This window comes from Homalodisca vitripennis, chromosome 8 (assembly GCF_021130785.1).
Source record: "Homalodisca vitripennis isolate AUS2020 chromosome 8, UT_GWSS_2.1, whole genome shotgun sequence".
Lineage (NCBI taxonomy): Eukaryota > Metazoa > Arthropoda > Insecta > Hemiptera > Cicadellidae > Homalodisca > Homalodisca vitripennis.
In genome coordinates, this window is record NC_060214.1 from 111523019 (window position 1) to 111541018 (window position 18000).

Here is an 18000-nt window from a genome sequence, read left to right on the forward strand (position 1 = left end):
ATTTTTTAAATTTTGTCTCTCAATGTATTTATTTATTTATTCAGTTTTAATATTGTTGACTTTTAAAATTTTATCCATGTTAAATGTGTTAATAGTTATTTATTATTGTTAATTTATATAGATCTGTTGGTTGTTTGGTTATTGTTGTTATTAATTATATAGATCAATATATTTACTGGTAGGCTGGATTGAGTAGGTAGAATCTGAATTGTTTGTTTTAGTTTTAGTGTAGAGTTTTAGTAGTAACTTGACGAAGTCTATTGCACTATTGAATGTGTTTAAAGACCAATAAAGATCTTGAATCTTGAATATGGCACTGACCGATTGGCTGGTTACCTGCCCATTTTACACCCTGGAAGAATTTCTGACAAGAACACTATAAATAAATAAGACAAAAAACATATAACTTTACTTTTAATTACGACACCATTTGTAATCTTAAAGATTTCAAATTAATAATGACCTACAGTTTTAGTAAACATATTATCGTTTGTAAAATTTGTATGACACCATTTCTTAGCTCTATGCTTATAGAATAAAGACGACTTCTATTCTAACTATAAAAAAAACATCAGATGATAAATTCGTTAAACTAACTTTAAAGCGTTTAATAACTACAAAACTTACCTTGACTTTAATTTAGAGTGTCTTGTGTTTTTTTTGTCCCAATAAATATCTACTACTTTTTGTGTCTTCAATCTATAGTCCACATCAAAAATGTGATATAATTCTGTCATTAATTTTAGTGGTCCCCTCATTGTCTTCTGAGAAACTCTCTTCCAGTAAATCTTGTTTGGTAATTATCTGTCTGGGTCAGCGTCAAAACAAAATGGAGTCTTTTCAAAGTTTAATAATTAATGTTGTATTTAATAGTTTATACCTTGTTTTCTGCTAATCTTCATCTAGGTTTAGGTCAAATTCAATTCAAAATTCCCTAGTTAGTAGGTAGTTGTATGATTCCAGACTTAATGTCTTTAGTGACTTAGTACAGCCGACTTATTTTTTCAGGTTTGTTGTTTCCTATGTTTTATTCATATAGCATTTGCCAAAATCAGCTTTGTATGTTGTAGGTTCTCCTCACTTATGCTTTTGCCAAAATCAACTTTGTATGTTGTAGGTTCTCCTCACTTATGCTTTTGCCAAAATCAACTTTGTATCCTGTCGGTTCCTCTTATATGTGCATTTGCATATGGTACTGATGTTATTTATTTACTTAAAATATGTGTTGTAGATTATCTGCTACTTTCTATTCATCTCACCTATTATTGAATGGCCGGTGGTTGGATGTGCATGAAAAATCCAGTTACAACAGATTAAATTTCTTAGTTACCACATACATTGCAATTGCCCAAAAAACTCCAACTAGTTAATTACCCCAATGTAAAATCTTGTTGATCCTTTATCAACCTTTAGATTAATTATATTCTAACAAACTAAAAGAAAAGTTGGGAAAGGGATGGAAGGGGTAGAAAGGTAGACCATTAATGAGGGCTTTAGAGCTCCAGGAGAAGTTTCATATTTTTTTAGATATCCCAGTGACATTTTTTATGTAAAGAACAAGAAGTACTAATTATAGCCCATGATTTACATAAATATACAAATGTATGAGATCAGTCAGTCCGTTGTTGGGATGGCCAGGAGAAGAGAACGGGCTGGAAGTTGAACAAGTCGGGGTGTCCCCGGTGAGGCAGACTACGGTTGAAGTCGGAAGTGCTCCAACGGAAGGGTGGGAGGTGAGCCCCGGTGCTATGGCCACTGACAGCCCACAGGCTCAAGCTCTGGGACAGTTTGTAGCTGGTAACTTTGGCGTCGATGGCTCCGTATGAGCGGTGGCTCAAAGCAGGGAACGGATACGTACCGTTGATCAAGTTGAGGTCATTCCTGAAGACATTAGAATCAAATCGTTTATTGTCATTGATCGCATGTATGCAAATGAAATAGGCATTGGCATAAATTAAGTCTAAAAAGTATAAAATCATAATATGCAGTACATTGTTATGAATTAAAGCGATAAAATATGAAAATTGCAATTATGCAAAAACCATATAAGAACTTTGCAGAAGACAAGTAAATGTAGAATCAAATAAGAACAGTAAACTTTGAATATAACTTTGAGTGGTAGTCTCTTACCACATTTTTTACTTTTTAATGCCTTATGGATTTTCTCACTTGAAGAAAAGGGTATATTTTAATCCTCGAAATGTAGTATTATACTTTTTTGTAACATATAACGATGGCAAACGTCTGAAATCCTACTATTCTTCCAAACCGTCCATCGTCACTGAGAAAGTTAAACAAAGAAGTAATTGAAATTCTTGAACAATTTATAAATTGTATTAGCTTTAAGGTTAAAACTTTATCGATTGAATATTTATTATTTGCTTTTAAACGTACAAAGTAATATGTAATTTAAGTTATAAGTTGGCCTATTTTTAAAGTATTTTTATTCGCAAAGTAAAAGTACAATCAGTCTGTAATATCAACAGAAAATAAACTCGTTTTCATATTTTGGAGGTTAGACTCCACCAAATGCACTAGTATTGTAATAAATTAATATGACACTGTAGCAGCTACAGTGGTACTAACATTCAGGTAAAAAAAAAACGATGTTTACTGTGGTATGTGCTGCAAATAGAGAAATTTTAATTTAGTTATTTATTTGGTTGAGAGGCCACAGGTGGATACGGATTGGATTTTATAACTATGCAATACAGTGAAGTGCACATAACGGCCTTACAAGCTGAATGGCCAAAACAGGGGAGGGCATTAACAGTGGCCCAGATAAGCGGAGGGCCAGGACGTGGTCATAAACCTCCAGCCTATCTGATAGAATACCTATGGCCACCCATAGTGATCCCACAAGCTGAGAGGATAATTACATGAGTTCAAATCCAAGTTCAACGTGTCATATTAAATCTGATAATATTCAGATATAAAACCAAAATCTCAATAACTTAGCAAATTTAACATCACCAGAGTTTGTGACTACTCCAGGAAACCTCTATAAATTTTATCATCGATAAAAAAACAATTTTAAAAGAGATTTGAGAGAATTCAACCAGAAAGAAGAGCAAAAGAATGCTGTACTAATATTATGATAATTAGTTCCAACCAGGTACTTATACTCTTAACAAAGGTGTGAGACATAGTGTTGAAGGTGTATGTGAAGAAACATAAGAACTAAGATCAAAGATGGTTGAACCACTACTCTTTCTTGTAGTTAATCAGAGTTTTGTTATACATTGCGGTAACAAAACTATACAATATAGTCTTAATTTTCTCTGGAAAGTTTTTTAAATTAAAAAGAAATTGGAGGATAATAAGGAACCCTTGTGAACCACCGTGGTTAATTAACCCAGGTCTATCTCTAAACCAGTGTTGATTATTTCTATTTATTCACTTCATTGAGAACACCAACCAAAACTAATAACTTTTTTATTTTTAAAAAGTTATTAGTATTTGTTGGTGTTCTCAATGTAGTGAATAAATTAAGAATAGCCAATATAAGCTCCATATTGTGCAATGTTGATTATGTTTAACAGTTCCAGTAACATCACAGTAATGTAATCCATATCATCAACCACACAAGTACTGAAGTCCTTGACTCATTTTATTATACAATAGTTGTAGGACTTTTCCTTCCCTTAGTCATAACTGTAGGACACATTAAACTATTTTACAATTTTGACCTGAATCACTAACATGTTTAACTTTTTCTCTTAATTTTATAAGATGCTCAATAACAAAACAAATCCAAAATGTTTTGTACGATAAAGTGATTTTGACTAAACTCTTATTCCAAAAATATATTTTTTTTATCAACAGCACGTGGCATCTCACATATGAAGGTGCGTGTTAGTAGATACTATTTACTAAAATCCCACCTTGCAGCAATTGCGTTCTCAGTGCTATAGGGTGGACTGCAGTTGCACCGAGACAAGGGGTCGTGTTGGAAGTCATTAGATCGCATCAATTGCATCATCGTGTGGGCATTCAATACCTTCTCATGGTCCCTCTTGAATATCCGAGCTCTTGGGCACTTGTCATGGATGAAGCTAAACACCAAAGGTGTTAAAAATTTAAAACTTGTCGTTTTCAAGTATTGTCACAATTGTACACCACCAGTATACTTACAAGTCTCCATACTTGTCAGCCAGTGCCTGGGTGCCGCTCATGTTATAAACGTCAGGATAGAACGGGATGTTGTAGCTGGCCCAGTAACTCTGAGCAGTTAAGGCATCAGTCTGATCTTCTGCTCGGATGTATCCCGGCATCTGTTCCAGAATCCACAGCAGCTCTGGCTTCACTGATCTGTAAGTTCAAATGTTTTAGGTTCCGGGAGAGATGGACGATGTTTTATGTTTATTCCCAGTCTGTTGGTTTAACTGGATTACAGAAATGGTGAAAACAATTATACGTCATGGAAGTGAAATGGCAAAACATGATATGACAGCAATGAGTGAAGGGATGATGTGAGACACTACTGACAACACATGACATTATGGCAACACGTCATATGATAGCTAATTGTAAGATGATGAAATGTAGTGCATGATGGGGACATAACATGAAACGCAATGGCATCTGTGCCATGTCTCAAAAAAAGCATTACAGTCATACAGGTTTAGTGAAATGACAACACATGATATGACAGCCACACGTGATGGGATGATGTGAGACACAACTGACATTATGGCAACATGTCACTTGATAGCAAAGTGTAATATGAAGAAATGGTAGTGCTTAAATGGTACATATAAAAAATTTGGTCTGAGAAAAAAAAGGCTGTTTGGTACTTACTATTAACTCTTTTAATATCCTAATATTTTGACCCATACCAAAACTAACCAGGCTTGGTGATAAATCTTTTTCTTGGGAAAAGTTTCTGTTATATATGAATATTCTTTGTATCATTATCTAGTAAGTTTAGATATATTTGCAACAAGTGCACCTCACCCCATATGACGTAATGTGTCGGCTGTTTTAATCGTATGATTTTGAATAAACGGCATTGGCTACTCGAGATCACCTGACCCCCCTCTCCTTTGGTCACTGCCTCGTCCGAGCATTCCTTGAGCCGCTGTAGGCAGTCAACTCCCAGTCTCGCTTGCCACACCACCCCTCGTGTGGCCGTGTTTTAAGAAATGTAAAAGTGTTCTTTATTTCGATTCACCCGCCCCCGGCAAAAGTACTGTTATTTAGAACAAACATAACAGTTTCTCTATCAATTTCATGAAAATCTAGGTTGTGCTCATACAATTTAAATTGGCTTTCAGTTCCTACACTAAAAGGGTTGCATACTCCACTATTTTGGATCCTTACAATCTTGTCATTGGTTGGATCCCTCCCATGATTGAAAGGCACATAGAGCACTGTCTCCCTGGGCAGTATTTTCAACTACAAATAAATCTGTTACTATATTACTTGTGTTCTTTAAAACTGAAATAATTGCTTGTGTAGAAACAACTCACCCAGGCGAGAACTTATTCATGTCCACCACCATCCACTGGTTGTTGTAAGTGCCACTGTTGTACTGGGAGAATATCTTGGTCCAGCTGCGGCCACCACCGGCCAGACGGTTGGCTACTGTCACACGGATCACCTCCAGCACCTGAAACATGTCAAGACATGTTCACTTGCTGTTGATAAATAATCAAATAGTAATAATAATAACAATACAATAATAACATGGCCACACCAAATGTCACGTAACATGCTTTGTTGAGATTGCATGCAAAATTTTGAGATTATAACTCATTTTACTATGCTATATGTCATTTTTACTACGTCATACGTTAAAATGTCCTATTATTGTACTTAGTTTGTTGACAAATTTATTTATCTCTGAATTTTCTCATTGCTATTATGGCTACGCATAAGACCAATGTAAAAATATTCGTTAGTGCTCAGCCAAGTTCCATGTAGTGACATGCACAATCATTAAACTCAATGCTGTTTATATAGGAATGAAGCGTGCAAAATTTCAAGTTTATAGGTCAATTTGTTCTTGGGATATCATGCAGGAGACAGAGACTGGCAGACAGGATTTGTAAACGCTCTTCCAATAATATTTGTAATATTTTTCAAATATTTCCCCTTACAAACATCTATCTTAATTTATGGTACATTAAAAATCAGCCTCCACTAGCTTCCAAATCTTATCAGCACAGATTTTTTCACTTACCTGCCCCGTTGGACGAACGTATGCCCAGAGTGAGGCATTGTTGTTGTCGTTGGTTGTCTCCTGCACCACCAGACCAGAGTTGATGATGTAGAAATCATCGCCAGATACCAGGGTTCCGGGATAACCTGAGAAACTCACCATAGTTCCTGTCACGTTCTTGTATGGCAGATAATAACGCTTCATTATCCTTCTCATAGTCTCGTACCTACAGCATCAGAAATAGCTAATCACAGCAATGAAACATACACAACTTTGTAAAATGAAAAATAAACTACCTCAACTATATTGAAACACCATAAAATGCAGAAAGTTCAACCAATAAAACTTAAACTTGCTTAAAGCTAATTTGGAAAAAGAAGAATTGAGTGAAGTGCTTTCTGCTGGTTCACCACAAAAAGCGTAAACAATTTTGTATCTACCATTATGAATAACACATGCCCCCCTCAGAAATGTTTGATGAAGAAGAACTAGCCAATATACTGCGTTGAAGAATTGAGATACCTGAAAGAGACTTATCTGAAATGTTGACAAGCAAAAGCTGAAATGAATAAAGCCAAAAAAGATTATGATATTAAAAATCTTTGGTATTTATCTGCAAACCGTATAGCAAATGCTGAAAAGAATTAAAAGCTCTGTGGTAAATTTTTAAACAGTGAGAAAAAAAGCAAGACCAGTTTAACCCCATTTCAATATTGGGAGAGAGATTACCATAACTCAGTTTAAATTTTCAATCAATCCAACCACTTTTTAACCACCATAACAGAAAATACTCTAAACTCGCAGCAAGACCCCTAAAGCAAACTACCTATTTTACCTACTTCAAACCACAAATGAACTCAGCTAACTTTCACCAATGAACAAGAAAATAAAGCCATAATAAATAGTTTGAAATGCTAAACATCAACCAAACTCGATTAAATTTCAGCAAACACACTAAAATTCTGTAGTAAAGCTTTAGTTTCACCTCTAGTCATCATAACAAATCTATCCCTCACCCAAGGACACTTCCCTTCAGACCTAAAACTCAGCAAAGTATACCTTAAACTAAAAGATGGAGACCATACAGTAGCAAATAATTATAGGCCCTTATCATTAATTCCAAAATACTCTAAGGTAATTGAGATTTTATAAAGACTGATGGACCATTGTGAACTTCACAACCTTTTGACAGAATATCAACATGGCTTCATCAAAGGAAGATCAATAACATCAGAAGCATGTCCTCTGTACTTGGTTTAGTCCTTTTTATCCTTCTGAAAAATGACCTCCACCCCCTTGTCTGTCAATAAATAAAATTATTGTAATGCATTATATTCTGCTAATGTAGTGTTTTTCGTTTTAGAATACTCAGAAAGATATACTGAACATCTAAAAAATGTTCTTCAATGAGAATTATTTTGTTAGATATCATCTAACAAGGGGTTTGATGACAGGTTAAGTATGTCCTGTGTGCAAAATGTGAGTTTTAGCTCAGACCATTTATTATTTATTGTGTTGGATACTAAGACAACACAAAACATGCCAAACAACCTGTTGAAAGGTTTACCAAATACTTAGTCAATAAGTTACTACTCACCCAGTCCAGGAGTTATGTGCGACCAGAATATCAGACTTTGACCTCAGCAGTTTGATCAGTGCGGAACAGTGACTGTTGCCCTTCAGAACTTTGTTTGTCTCGTTCTTCATTGCAGACTCTAAATCTCCAAAATCCCAATTGAAGTTGATCCACCTTAAGAAAACTTTTAAGTTCATAGGTACACAAATGGAACAAACTAGGACTAGCGCAAGAAAGGGACATAGTAAAATAGAATGAGAGAGATCTAGGAAGGATAACCATTCTCTCCAAACTCCCTTATATGAGGAGGAACTATAAATCATTTGTGCACAGCATTCAAACAATAACACACTATAGCATTAGTAACAAGTTGTGTAGTTCTGGTTTAATATTCATAGCTCACAAAAAGTTTTTTTTCTGCAAAAAATATTGTATTTGAGTTTTTAATTAAAATAAAATTTCACAGTGACAATTCTTTGAATATTAGGTTTATTATAGAATCATATTATGTAGGATTTTTTATCTTAAATAACTCTTTTAATTGTAAATATATATCTAAAATATTGACGCTTTTATGAATATCGATGTAAATTTTAATTTCAGTAACGGAAACCATATTTAAGCTAATTTATGTAAATGTGAGAGCAAGCATTGACACTATCAATACTTACTGGTACATACAAAGCTCATACCATATTTTAAATTGATTAAAAGGAATCTTTTTAAATATTAAGTAGAATATTGAAGAGATTTGTTTAAACAAATTTAAAAATCTATTCTTTTATTAAACGACTGAATATTTTAGTAAATAAGTAAACTAATGTACTCTAAATTATAATCCAGTTAAAAAGTGAAGTTAAGAATTTTATAAGAATTTAAACAATATTGTAGTACTGAAATAGAAAACTGTAGGTTAACCACAGAGAAAATCCTATAGTTAAAACGCAATACAAGATCTGTACTTACATAATATCTCTGACTGTTAATATTTTGTCTCTAGGCGCAACGCTGTTGTAACCGAAAACAATTCCAGCCATTTGGAGGTAGAATAAGTTCACCTGCACAATATTGAATAGATTCTAGTTTCTTAAATGACTTCTGTTAATATGTGTCCATTATTTGAGAGGCCAATGTACATTGTATAAGCATTAGTTAGTTCTTACAATTTAGACATAATTTCTCCTAAGAAATTGATTGCAGTTGTGTTAGTTTTGGTGCAGGTCAAAATTCACAAGTATTTAAGAAGGTTAAAAATATGAAATTTAAATTTTTTCCTGATATTATTCTTTTCTTAGCTTTACACAGGTAACGCCAACTTTCATACATATAAATAAATGTTAAATCAGTGTCAATTAACCATATTGAGAACGCTAGTGGTCGAGCGGTTTAAGAAGTTGAACTTAAAATGTGAGTTAGAGATAGTGCAAGTTCAAATTCTCTCTGTGACCAAAGCACTTTTATCAGTACCCTCAACCTTGTGCTTGACTATCCCCCTTATTCTGTTTGGTCCCCATACGGGTCAGTGGCCTATGAGGATGGATAGAGTAAGGCTTAAAAGTGATTCAGCACATCCTTAAAAAATACAGACCCACAAAGTGTTGACTTGGTCTCCACCTCTAGTTGTCTGACAGTGATAGAACTATTATTTGTGTCTGACAGTCAGTTTTAAGAGTATCCAAAACTCTTACCTAAACATCTTTTTAGGTAACAAAACAATGTTTATGGCAAAACTAATGTCAATGAACTTATTGGCACAATCTTGTAAATGGGAAAAAATATTATAAAATTCACCTGATTCCAGTAGGGGTCATTGGCAGCATGTTGCTCCACCATTCCCTTGATCCATTCAATGTTGGTATCCAAATAGTGGTTGATTCGCTGGCACAGTTCTGTCTTGTCGTCACACGTAGACCTGACGGTATTGAAGTAGTGGTCGTAAATGGCCTCTTGAGTCTCCGCACCCTCCAGGTATCCGGCAAGGAATGCTTGTTCATTGTCATCCACCTCAGGGTTCGTCTCCAGATCAAATGAGTCCCATCTGGAGATTTTACACTGTTTAATTAATCTCAATCAGGATATGCTGGATGAACAACCAAATTTTTCAAGTGAGCAAGGAAGGCTTAGAACTCATTCCTCACTACAAACCACCATGCCTGTCTCAACGTGCTCTCAGATTGCTATAAGTCAGCCGTTTGGACTCATTGCTACGCCAACTATGCCATTGTAGAAAGAAGTAGGGTAAAGAGAGACGAAAAATTGGTAAAGTGCCAGCACATTGTAACGTAACGTTACTGTCAATGGAACTGTACTACCTTATTTTGATAAAGTCAAGAACTTAGGACTGACAATAAATTGTACTCTTAGCTGGACTGATGCAGTGACAGAGACTTATAAGAAAATATTTGTATCAATGCATTTACTGAAAAAACTGCAGAGGATTTTACAGCTGTTGTTGGTTAAAGTACTCATACTGCCTCATTTTTCTTACTGTAACAGTCTGATGAATGACATGACTGTGGCTTTGGGTGAAAAACTCCAGAGAACCCAAAATTATTGTATGAGATATGCATTTGATTTCAGGAGAGATGAGCATATAAGACCTTATTATATTAATTCAAAGATGTTAAAGTTAAATAACCTCAGATCAATAAAAGTCTTAATATTGGTCCATTCAATTTTAAATTCTGGCTTTCCAAATTATTTTTTAAACGATTTCCAATTTGTCTCTCAAAGTGGTGTGGATAGAACTCGCTCTGGTTCGTCTGTGCTCCGCATGCTGTATGATAAGTCTTTTGTAGTAATGCCATGTCGTCTGTGGAATTCTCTTCCTCGTAGCATAACATCCTTAGAGAGTCGTCCTCGATTCGTGACGTCGCTGAGGAAGCACTATCTGGGGCAGATGGTTGGGGTGGGGTCAGCATATGTATCTTCATTGCGGTTGCACTGGCATGAGTAGTGTGTGTGAGGATAGTTTGTTTCTAATATACATTATATACAAGTACATGTTATTATTTTGTGTGTGAGTATGTGATTATAAATATGTTTATATGTTTTTTTATCATTATACATTTTGTTAGCTTATATTCTTCAATAAATTTCTACTTTTTGTTGTTCATGTTCAAAATGTTTACAGTAAAATATTTAGTTTTATTATTATTTAAAAATAAGAATATTTTGTTCTAGCTTCTATATGAGATTAAATTTAAGAAAGGACCATGAGGCCCTAATTTCACCTCTTTTTCAATATTTCACCTAATATTTCTTTTTCATTTTCATTTCACATCATGATAGGATGTATGATACTAATATTTTGTAGTTACTATTATGGTTTACACTAATATTGGATCGATTTGTGCCTAAAGCTTTATCCCTATGAAAATGTGCAATTTTTGAGGACAATTAAAAGATTATTAACAGTAATTTCATTGTGTGACATCTCATTTAGAAAATCTTGACAAATGAAGAAAAATTATGAACATTACAGGTCTTTATAGGTATAACTGACTACATACAACTTAGCGTCCAATTGAATTTAGACTTTTAGCTTATTTCAGACGGTACCCATTTTGGAGAAAGTGGTCAGAAATTTACTTACTTGATGTTGATTTCGTCTCAGTGAGATTTCTAATTTGAAGAGGCACTCAATAGGTCAACTAATTTTAAATTTCTGAGTTGACCCTACCCCATTGTAGGCAAGCCTGTCCATCCAATTGTAGGTAAACGAGGGGTAACTTTAAAATGCATTAAAATACCCTAACGTAATGTTATTACATATTTTCAATATATATATATTAAAAATACAAATTTGTTTATTCACACTTGTTCAAAGCCTAGAACTAGTACTGTGCAGTACATATTGGTACATCCAGTATATATATATATATATATATATATATATATATATATATATATATATTTGTAATCTTTCTATAGCCAAACAATTTTGAAAATTATTTCAGTATATGCTTTTTAAATGTTCAGCTGTTGCTAATTATGTACTATATTTAATAATATCACTTATTCATATCTGTACAAAGCATAGAACTGATAGTGCATACAGCATGTTCTCATTTTTTAATTCCAAAAATAACTGCTAATGGGCAAAAACTACATTTAGCAAATGAAAATTGAGTTAAACAAACTGCTTTAGAAAATCAGAGAAACATGCAATAATACCTTACAAACTTTCAAGTGCTCGTGTACAAAACGGTTTTTAAATACTCTTAAATTTCAAATAATTTACTCTAAGAGGAGAACCTGTCAACCTCCATGCACCTAAACTAAAAGGACTTTTGCATTTTTTCTGGAATAACAGGTTATTAATACCAAGGGCTGATATATTGGACTACACACTATATTATTTTGTTGTTAAGTCTGCCCACTCAGATTCTTTGTTTAATTACATGAAACAAATAATTATATTAGTTATGATGTACAGAAAAAATACCTTCATGGCCATTGCATTCAGTATGTTTTTTAGCAAAATACTTTTGTAGTCTTTCATTTTGTATATTAATGGCTGAACAGAGGCACATACTTGTAAGTTTGTACAATAATTGTAATATTATTATTTATACATGTAATACCTTATTTCAAGATAAGGCCTCAAAATTTTGTTTGTGAGCTAGAAAGTAACCAAATAACCAGCTCGATAAAATATTGTACTTAAGGGGTTTCCATCAAAACATACTTTAAAAGTTTGGTGTACTGGCAGTTCATCTTTAGTATTAGCTCTATAATAGCAACGTTAGACCTGAAACACTTTCTTGGCCTTATTTTTAGTAGTAGGGTTTTGGAAATGTCTCATTTTTTAAATATAGTTAATATACATCCGGATACGTTTTAGCTTTTTCAATATTTCTAATGGTTATTAAAAAGCCTCAATATTTTTTCTTCATTATTGTTTAAATATTAAAAAGTATATACTTTACAATCTTTTAAAAAAGGGTTTGGGTAATTAATTATATCTTTAAAATGAGACGTCTCTGACAAATCTATGACCAAAATACAAGGGTGTAGGGTTTGAAGTTTAACATTGTTTTTATGCAGTGTTGTTCACTGCGGCCAGTTCTTAAATTTTTCAGATGGTTTGTTATATTAAACAGAAATTTTACTACTAGAGTCCTCTATTACCAAGTGGTTTGTTTTTGGATAAATGGTACAAAACAAAACAATTTATTTCCATCTCAAGAAGTTTGCCACATGTGTCAAAATACACATTACAAAACACAAACCAGTGTGATAATTTGTATTTAAATTGTAAATTTATATCCATGTACCTTAAATTAAAGACATTGTGGTATAATGATGTTAACAGTTATTATTTATTTTAATTACTTATACTATTTCCAATTTTGATAGAACATTGGTTTTTCAGACTATATAATCAAGATCTAATCTTAAAACTGGCTATGGTCACATGTGACTGGAAGTTTATTACGTACTCGTATACTCTAAGTTATAATAATAACAACAAGTTTTAAATAACATTTTTTACAATAGAGTTTTTTTTATAATACATGATTATGAATTTTAGTTCACACACTGAAATATTTATGAATTTTGTATACATTAATATGCTTGTTATAAAACATTGCAGCTCAAAGAACAACATTCCACCAAAATATTTGTACAAAGCTCTAAAATATTTTAGTGGAAGTTTAGAAAAATTCAAACTTACCCAGTAGTTAAGTATGTTTTGTTGTACACACTTCGTACTACCCAAGGCAACGATGAAAAACGTTTCTGGTGAAGAATTCTGTGGGAGACTCCGTTTTTCGAAAAATGATACTCATCATATTCCTTTCCATTGATATACACTCCTTGACATTTCACACATAGTATAGTTAAAACTAAAAAATTAAATAAAAACATGATCTAAGCCTCTCTGCACTAGTTTGAGGATGGTGTTGTGAAGTTCACCTACGGTCAAATCTTAATAGGCTTTAGTTTTCGACAGCAAGATAAAAAAATACATTAAACCAAAAGATAACCTTTAAGTGATAAGTTATTCCATTTTAATTTATTGATCAGTTGTTTCCTGTTTAAAGATGACCTTTATATTTATAATAACAAACCCCATAATTTGAAAATAAGTTTTTGAAGTAAACTCCAAACTAATAGGCACAATTATATATGTTTTATGAAGCTTTACTTTTTGGAATATTTAATTACAATGATATCTGTATGTTTGACTCAGTAACATGTACATGACTCACTGCCAGACACCAATCAACCAACTGGACATCAAATGGTTGTCCAACCTTAAAGCCTAACCTTGAGGTTTGACAATGCAGATTCAATGACATATACCTCTGCCTCTTGTATATAGTTTATAAACAGGGTGATTCGGGTAGTGTTGCTGGCACTTTCTGAACTTATTGTACTATAACAAATAATAACAAAAATTCATATAAAAATAGGTCCGGAAATGCTTTGTTACTGAGTAACGGCCAACAAAAGATTTCACCCACAATTAAGTTAAATGATCATTTGCTGGGAGTTTGAGAAGAGGGATTTCGAGACAAATGCAATTTTGTCTAGTGGTTTTTGACATTATAAATAAATAAAGTTTGTTCCATAACTGTATATCTCTTACTGTTTAAGATGTACTATGTAAAACACAAAAAAGAGCATTTGTAAAACGATTTTTTATGTTTAACGTACAATTAATTTGTTAAATAGGTGATAAAAACATAAATATTTACAAAGAAACTTGTAGAAAATGTAATACTGAAAAAAATAATATATTGAAGTATCATGCCAGATTTTTGAAAACTTCTCTAAATTTCACTTCAAACATTAAGTGTACAAATAATTTTCTGTCATTCAATTTTGTTAATTTGTTTTTCTACACAATGAACGAATGTTGGTAGTACGCAATGGTGTTGGTAGTAAAATTTAGTTTTATAAACTATTACTTCATTGTAATTGCCTTATTGTACATAATTTTCTTTAGCATTAAATTTTCACTACCTGAATCACCCTTTACATATAAATATTTACTAATATGTAAATATTTAGTATTTTAAGTGTTCAAAGGTAAGTTTGATGTTCTAAGTAATATTAATCTGTTGGGGTATTACCACTTAAAACACACTTTTTTGGGAGACCTTTGCTAGAGACTATAGTCAGTCAGCATACTTTTTGTACTCTCTCCAGGATTATGTTTCCCTAAAAACTACCGAGTGGTTGGATAATCTGACCTGAGCTTCTGTGGAAAGTCACCTTGAGAGTGCCTTCAATACAAGATACCAGGAATTGTTCATACGGCTGCAACTTGGCTCTCTCCTTCAGTTAAAACCGTGGCGATGTCTCGGATTCAGAGAAAAGGATGTAACATCTGCAGGAATGCCAATGTTGAATTTAGCTCCAGTTCAGCTTCCTCTTAAGTGCAGCATCTGAAATCTGATGCTGTTTGCAGACTTCTCCTGAAATCTGGAGTCATGTTCATCTGAAGGGATCCAAAAATAGTCGGCGACGAAGAATGAAGAAGCTCAATCAATGAATTCCTCCCCTCAATGCATCGTTTTCAACATCAAAGACACCCAGAATACAAAAAGTAGTGCAATCTAGCTGAAGATTTATTCTCATTGTCTCATCAGGTGCATTGGATCAACTTGCTCCTATAAAAATGAACATCTCACCTTTTTTAGAACCAGGCAGCAAACGTCAGACCTCCAATATAAAAAGTAATGCATCTCCCTTAGAGCAAAACAAATCTTCAAGAAACAAAAATATTTAACTTAACAGTTTCTCCATCAGAATATACAAGGACTTATCTAACAGATCAAATAGACTGATACACTTTATAGAAAACCTGAAACCAACACCTAATATAATAACACTAAGTGAACACAGTCTCAAATCCTCAGGAAATTGAAAATGTTGCTCCAATACATGGATATATCCTCAGAGCACATTTCTGTAGGGAAAAGCATATAATGGGTGGGTTGCAATATATGTAGAAGATACCTTAGAAAGGAGTACCTTTAATGTACCAATCAGTCAGTACTGTGAAGAACTTGTATGTGAAATGGCTTTGGTAAAGGTTATGCTCAATACCACCTGCTTATACATAATGGGTACCTACAGATCACCATCATCCAACTTAGACGAATCACTTAATATTCTTTCAAAAACTATTGAAATCAGTAAACTGGAAAGTTCAAACCTTCTAATCATGGGAGATATAAATGTAGACATTTTAAAACCTGACAGAAGATCAGGTAAATTACATGAGATGTTGGCTTCTCACAGCATTCAGAGGCTGGAGCTACCACCTACCAGAGTAACCCTCCAACACCATTTCATCAATTGACTGGATATGTACTAACTTAAGAAGTGAAGAACTAACTGCAACCGTGTACGATTCTGGTCTATCAGACCACACTGCTCAAGTCTGTACTATTAAAAACAGAGTACGCAATTGAGGAATTTCAGTAGTACATATCGAACCTTCAAGACAGAAAACCTCCTTGAACTAAAATGTCTACTTCAACATGAAAACTGGCATGACATTGAACTATTTGACACCGTTGAAGAAGCTACAACAGCTTCATAAGGACAGTGACAATGGCCCTGGATGCTGCCTGCCCCAGAAAATTAAAGAAACCTAGAAAAGAAATTAAAACCTAAATTCTTTGCAGATGAAGAAGCCAGCAGGCTTAAAGAAAACTTTCTAAGACTACAACATCAGTTTGAAACAACAGGGGAACTCGACATCAAACAAGACGCAGCAAATGCAAAGAAATCCTATGACCAACGCTTAAAACAACTGAGGACAAGAGGCCTCCGCCAACTTCATAGAAAGAGCTGAGGACAAGCCCAAAGCCATGTGGAAAATAGTTAATAATGCCCGTAACCAAAACAGGAGCTCTACAGATGACATAAAACTGAAAATAAATGGACAACTTTCACATAACCCTCAAGAAGTCGCCAATCATCTGAATTTATTTTTTTGTTAATATGGCAGAAACAACACTACAAAAAAATCCCAGCGGATGAGAAGAAGGAATTGGAATCTGTGGAACCACATGAAACAGCATTAATGGAAACAATGACCAAAACGAGCATCGAAGAGGTTAAAGATACAATTAAAAACCTCAAATTCAAAAATTCAGCCGGTATTGATGAAATTTCTTCCAAAGTATTAACATTTTGTGCTGACGAACTAGCCCCCCCATTGGTTGCCATATTCAACAAATCTTTTAAAGAGGGTCAATTCCCCTCAAAATTAAAAATTTCGAAAGTGTTCCCTAAATTTAAAAGTGGGTGCAAACATGATGCAAACAACTACAGACCAATTTCACTGATTTCAACATTTTCAAAATTATGTGAAAAGAATTGTTCTTCAAAGACTCCTGGACCATTGCGCTCAGCACAATCTCTTAAATGAAAACCAACATGGATTTACAAAAGGGAAGTCAACTACAACGGCATTGATCAAACTAATTGAATCAGTGACAGACAGCATTGAAGAGGGAAAATTGACCACAGCTTTGTTTCTTGATTTAAGTAAGGCGTTTGATTGCCTCAGCCACGACATCATTCTGAAGAAATTGGAATTGCTTGGAATCAAAGGGACAGCAAATAATTGGTTTGAGAGCTACTTAAAGGGTCGTACCCAACTAGTAGAGCTCTACCACTCATCAAATGGTATCACAAAGGCAGTCAGATCAAAAGTCCTTCCAGTGCTGAGAGGTTGTGCCACAAGGTTCCGTATTAGGACCAGTGATTTTCATTCTCTTTACCAATGATCTACCCCAACACCTAGGAAACTACTGCACACCTCTAATGTATGCGGACGACACTACCTTATTTCTGACCCAACGTTCAGCTGATGGCCTTGCGGTCTCATCTTATACAGCTCTCAACATGGCCATCCAATATTGCTATGGAAATGACCTTGTAGTATAATCCATCAAAGACTAACCAGATCGCTTTTGGAAGGAGAGCATCAGAAGTCCCAACCATTCCAGATGTCAGTATTGAAGATCATTTAAAATTCCTTGGAGTAACAGTGGATACCGAACTAAATTGGATTAATCACGTCGACAATCTTAGTAAACAACCCAACACTGGTCATTTTGTCATCAAGCAAATTCTTTCTCTCAGTAGCCTTGAAACAGCAAAAATAACTTACTTTTCCCTTTTTGAGTCCTCACCTGCGCTATGGTCTTGCTGCCTGGGGTGGAACTACTGCTTCAAATCTCCAACGGATACTTATCATACAAAAGAAATGTATTAGAACACTGGCAGG

At 34.0% G+C, this 18000-nt stretch overlaps 1 protein-coding gene across 1 annotated transcript; it reads right to left on the bottom strand.

The window, feature by feature from the left end:
- Positions 1-1500: 1500 nt before the first annotated feature.
- Positions 1501-13957, bottom strand: LOC124367897 (putative phospholipase B-like 2). The gene is made up of 9 exons (XM_046825094.1): positions 13420-13957; positions 9531-9777; positions 8706-8797; positions 7761-7913; positions 6185-6389; positions 5472-5611; positions 4135-4311; positions 3885-4055; positions 1501-1881 (listed from the first exon to the last, which is right to left on the bottom strand). The coding sequence occupies exons 1-9, from the start codon at positions 13611-13613 to the stop codon at positions 1611-1613; spliced, it is 1650 nt and encodes a 549-aa protein (XP_046681050.1). The 5' UTR covers positions 13614-13957; the 3' UTR covers positions 1501-1610.
- Between the last annotated feature and the right edge of the window lie 4043 nt (positions 13958-18000).

Bases quoted from the DNA above. Each gene is read 5' to 3' on its own strand.
- LOC124367897 (XM_046825094.1), bottom strand. From the start codon at position 13,613: ATGTTTTTATTTAATTTTTTAGTTTTAACTATACTATGTGTGAAATGT. The intron at 4,312-5,471 runs GTGAGTTGTTTC...TTGAACTTACAG, and splicing joins ATGAATAAGTTCTCGCCTGG to ATCAGTGAAGCCAGAGCTGC. The intron at 4,056-4,134 runs GTAAGTATACTG...TTTGGTGTTTAG, and splicing joins GCTGACAAGTATGGAGACTT to CTTCATCCATGACAAGTGCC.